The sequence below is a fragment of the Lotus japonicus genome, chromosome 3 (assembly GCF_012489685.1).
Source record: "Lotus japonicus ecotype B-129 chromosome 3, LjGifu_v1.2".
In the NCBI taxonomy this organism is placed as follows: domain Eukaryota; kingdom Viridiplantae; phylum Streptophyta; class Magnoliopsida; order Fabales; family Fabaceae; genus Lotus; species Lotus japonicus.
In genome coordinates this window covers 10,354,760-10,358,979 of record NC_080043.1, presented here as the reverse complement: position 1 = coordinate 10,358,979, position 4,220 = coordinate 10,354,760, and the positions used below count along the sequence as shown (strand labels likewise).

The 4,220-nt window shown below is 40.4% G+C and overlaps 1 protein-coding gene across 1 annotated transcript; it reads left to right on the top strand.

Moving 5' to 3' along the window:
* Window positions 1-1,278: 1,278 nt before the first annotated feature.
* Window positions 1,279-3,603, top strand: LOC130743582 (uncharacterized). Its single transcript, XM_057595824.1, has 2 exons — window positions 1,279-1,929; window positions 1,972-3,603. Exons 1-2 carry the CDS (start codon window positions 1,279-1,281, stop codon window positions 3,601-3,603), a joined length of 2,283 nt encoding a protein of 760 aa, XP_057451807.1.
* The last annotated feature ends 617 nt before the right edge of the window (window positions 3,604-4,220 follow it).

The window sequence follows — 4,220 nt, the reverse complement described above, 5'->3', positions numbered from 1 at the left end:
AAAGAAGTTCTGAATTTCATCTGTCAAACCATTTGTATCAACATGAGGTCAAACATGTGCATCCACAGATATCTTGTACTCAGAAGAAAGAAAATTCAGAATGGAAGCCTAAAAATAATGTGACTGCACTTGTTGGTTCTACTTCTATGGAAGAGGATTGGTATTTTGACAGTGGTTGTTCCAGACATATGACAGGAGTAAAAGAGTATTTTGCTAATCTGAAGCCACATGGTGTTGGGGATGTAACTTTTGGTGGTGGAGTCAAGGGTAAAATCATAGGATCTGGAAAGCTTGACGATAGGTTTTCACCTGAACTGAGTGAAGTGTTACTAGTAGAAGGCTTGACAGCAAACTTAATCAGTATAAGCCAAATTTGTGATTTGGATCTGGATGTGACCTTTAGTAAACGTGGATGTCAAGTAACAAATGAAATTAATGAGATTGTGATGAAAGGTGAAAGAACAAAGGATAATTGCTACAGGTGGTGTTCTCATTACAAAGGCATGCCTACAGGATATCTGACTAGCAAGGCAGAAGATGCCAAACTCAGAAAGTTTGTAAAAAAGATCATTACCAGAAAAATGAACATGCAAAAAGGAAGGATGGACTCAGAGAAAGAGGAAGTAGATGCAAGGGCTGTACAAAGAGATGAAGAATTGACTTCAGTAGATAAAGATCCAGGTACAAGAATTATGACAATCGATGATTCAGAAGAAGAGAACAGGAATATGAGGGAGTTGGAAGCTACTTTCATCAGAATGCTAGAGATTCTGGAAAAGAAACAAACTAAGGAAAATTGTGCAGATAAATGCTTCATGACCAACCTTAATTCAGGAAGCCTCAAGAAGACTTTTGCAAATGATTGCTTGGCAGAATTCATGCTGGACCATGACAAATCAAGTTTGACTGATGTTTCTTTACAGCAAGCTCACAAGTTAGTAAGGGATTCTCAAGAGTTGATTAAGGAACTGAATGGGGGCAATGAAAGTCAAGAGTCATATAGAAGCAAGGTTAAAAAGATGTTTTCAAGAAGATCAGATGGTTTGCTCAAAACTACAGAGAAATGTTTGTTGTTGAAAAAGACTGATGCTTCATGGACCAGGATTGGTGTGTTGAGAATCACTGGATCAAGAAGGAATAGTATGATGAAAGAGTGTGATGTCAACACTAATGTCAGGACATCGTGTGGCAACAACCAGAAGGCAATCAGTTACTTCAAAAAAACTGCCTCAACAAGATAGGAGTGAGCAAATGAATCACTATTATGTTATAAGATTAATGGAAGGAGACATTTTGGTGAAACCTGTTGAAAATATCCTTTTACAGAAGGATATTTGTGCCAAAACTGTGGTTAAATTAGAAAGGTTAAAAAGGAAGTTAGGGATTTGTGAATTAACTGACTTAAAGCAGTTAATGACACTTGTCACAGGCAACGACTATATTGTGCCCTATTTAACCATTCCTGATCATGTGTTGGAAGACATCATTCTACACCTTCCGTGTTTCGATATCACTGATTTTTGCTCTTCCCTCAATTGCCTAACCTTCAACGGTTACTTTTTGATATCTCTTATGATTCAATTAACCATGTCTCAAGATTCTGGGAAAAAGAGTGCTGCCGGTCTCAAAACTGTCAAGAATGCCCATGGTGTAAAATTTCTTGGGTTGAAACCCTCATCATCCACACCATCAAGAATCACGCGTTCTTCTGCTACCTTTGTCTCTCCCGAATCATCTGGGCCAGCAAGAAAGACAAGAAGTATGAGAATCAAGTATGTTGTCAAGAAAGGCACTGGGAAAACTACAAGTGTTCAGGATATTTCTGATGATTCCCTGTCTGATCACAATGTTGATGTTGATCGAGAAGAAATTGTGTCCAAAGCTGAAGCAACTCAAGTCATCCATGATGTGTTGGAGACTCTTGCTGATGTTGCAACTGCACAGGATATCACATCAAATATTGAATCATAGGAAGGTCGTGATTCTGAAGGAAATTCACAAAATTCTGATGGAGAGAAGGGAAATAACTCTGATGTAGGAAGGCATGAATCTTCTAGTGAGAAGACTCCCTCTGCTGAGATCCTAGTAGAGAAATCTCCTCAACCCGCTTCCAAGAAAGGAAAAGAAAAAGTGATTGTTGACTATGAAGTAGAGGACTCTGATGATGAAACTCTGATCAAGAAAGTCTCTGTCTCTGCAAGTGCTGTAAAGAAGGCTGCTATTTCTTCAAGCAAGAAGACTGCAGATAAAAAGAATAAAAATGCAAAGACTCCCAAGACTTATAGAAGTTCTCAGGTCCAAGTTCCTGAGAAGAAGAAAAAGATAGGAAAGAAATGTGATGCTTCTACTGGGAGAAAAAGGAAGTATGTGTCTAATTCTGAGTCAGATGTCGAGCCAGATGTTCCTGACATCTCGACCACTGCTAGGAAGAGGATGAAGGGAAGGAGTATTCCATCAAATGTGCCTGATGCACCAGTGGATAATGTGTCCTTCCACTTTGCAGATTCTGCACAGAGGTGGAAATTTGTGGTTCAAAGGAGGATAGCTATTAAAAGAGAACTTCATGAAGATGCCTTGGAACTCAAGGAAATTGTGGAGGTCCTGAATGCTGCTGGGTTAATGAAGACTGTCAAGGGTCTTGGCAGATGTTTTAACAACTTGGTAAGGGAGTTCATTGTAAACATTCCTTCTGACTGTGATGATGAATCAAGTGATGAGTACAGGAAAGTCTTTGTGAGGGGGAAGTGCATCAATTTTTCTCCTGAAGTTGTGAATGAGTTTTTGGGGAGAAGTCCTAGTGCTGTGACTGAGGAGGAGCCAAATTTGAACAGGATTGCTAACACCCTTACTGGGAAGCTGGTTAAAAAATGGCCCACAAAAGGTTTGCTCCCATCTGGAAAGCTGACAGCCAAATATGCTGTGTTATACAAAATTGGCACTGCAAATTGGATGGCAACTAACCATATGTCCGGTGTGACTCCACTTTTGGCCAGAATGCTCTATTTGGTTGGAACTGGTGGTGAGTTTGATTTTGGTAAGTTGGTTTTTGAGCAGACTCTCAAGCATGCTGGATCATTTGCTGTGAAGTTGCCTATGCTGTTTCCATGTCTTCTTTCTGAGCTTATGGTTCATCAACATCCTGACATTCTGCGATCCAATGAGCCTCAAGGTAAGAAGCCTCTGCCTCTGAAATTTGATTATCGCTTGTTTGCTGGGACACATGTTCCAGACATCTTGCTGTCTGCTGCAATGGGAACTACAAGTGTTGGTGGTTCTACGGCACCTAGCTCTAACAAGGAGGATATTGTGGCTGAATTGAGAGAAATTTCCAAGACCTTGCATGATACAATCCTGGCAAGCAAAGTGAGGAAGTATAATGTTGATCAACTGATTAAGACTTTGACTAATGCACCGGGGGATGCTGAGAAGGATACAGATGATGCTGAGGTTGCGGATCTTGGAGTTGATGATGACAATGTTGAAGGAGAAGAGGATGTAATGTATGCCACTGCTGATGAAGAGGAAGCAGAAGAGGACAATGACAATGAGGAAGAGGATGTCACTGGCTCTACCAGCTCTCCTACTCACAGTGCATCTCTCTGATTTTTTTTATCTTGAATGTATTTTACTACTGCCTGCTGGCTCTATGACTCCTTGGCTACTGGTCTGTATGAATTACGAACATCCTTTGTGTGCACTCTGCAGTGTTACAATGCTCTTTCTTTGTTCATGGATAAATGTGTTAGTTCTTCTTCTTGTGACCTTTTGCCAAATTCTGCTAATAAGGGGGAGTAGTATTGTAGTGGTAGTGGTGTATTTGTAGTGTGGTTGTGGCATTTGCTGGCTGTGCTAAACTCTGAAGATGTGTTGTAGTAGTATGATGTGTTGCATTAGTAATATTGTGCTAGTTGTGTGTGTGCTGACTGTGCTGAACTCTGATAGGGATGTATGTCACTGCACTGAGTGTGGATCTGTGTTTCTGTGTGCATCATTGCACTGAGTGTGGATCTGTGTTTCTGTGTGCATAGCTGCTGCTGCTCTTGGCTATGTTGAAGTGTGTTCTCTATGTAAGCTACCTTGTCTGATGTGGTTACTCTTCACTGATTTTTCAAGCTGCACGAATTGTTCTGAAGAGTTTTATGGTAGTGGATTGTATTAGCTAAAATTTGACAAAAGGGGAGATTGTTGCTCCTTTGTTATGATTGTCTTCATTTTAGCTA

Excerpts from the sequence above, each read along its gene's own strand:
- LOC130743582 (XM_057595824.1), top strand. The coding sequence starts at position 1,279 with ATGGAAGGAGACATTTTGGTGAAACCTGTTGAAAATATCCTTTTACAG. Across the intron at positions 1,930-1,971 it reads TGTTGGAGACTCTTGCTGAT|GAAGGTCGTGATTCTGAAGG; the intron begins GTTGCAACTGCA and ends ATTGAATCATAG.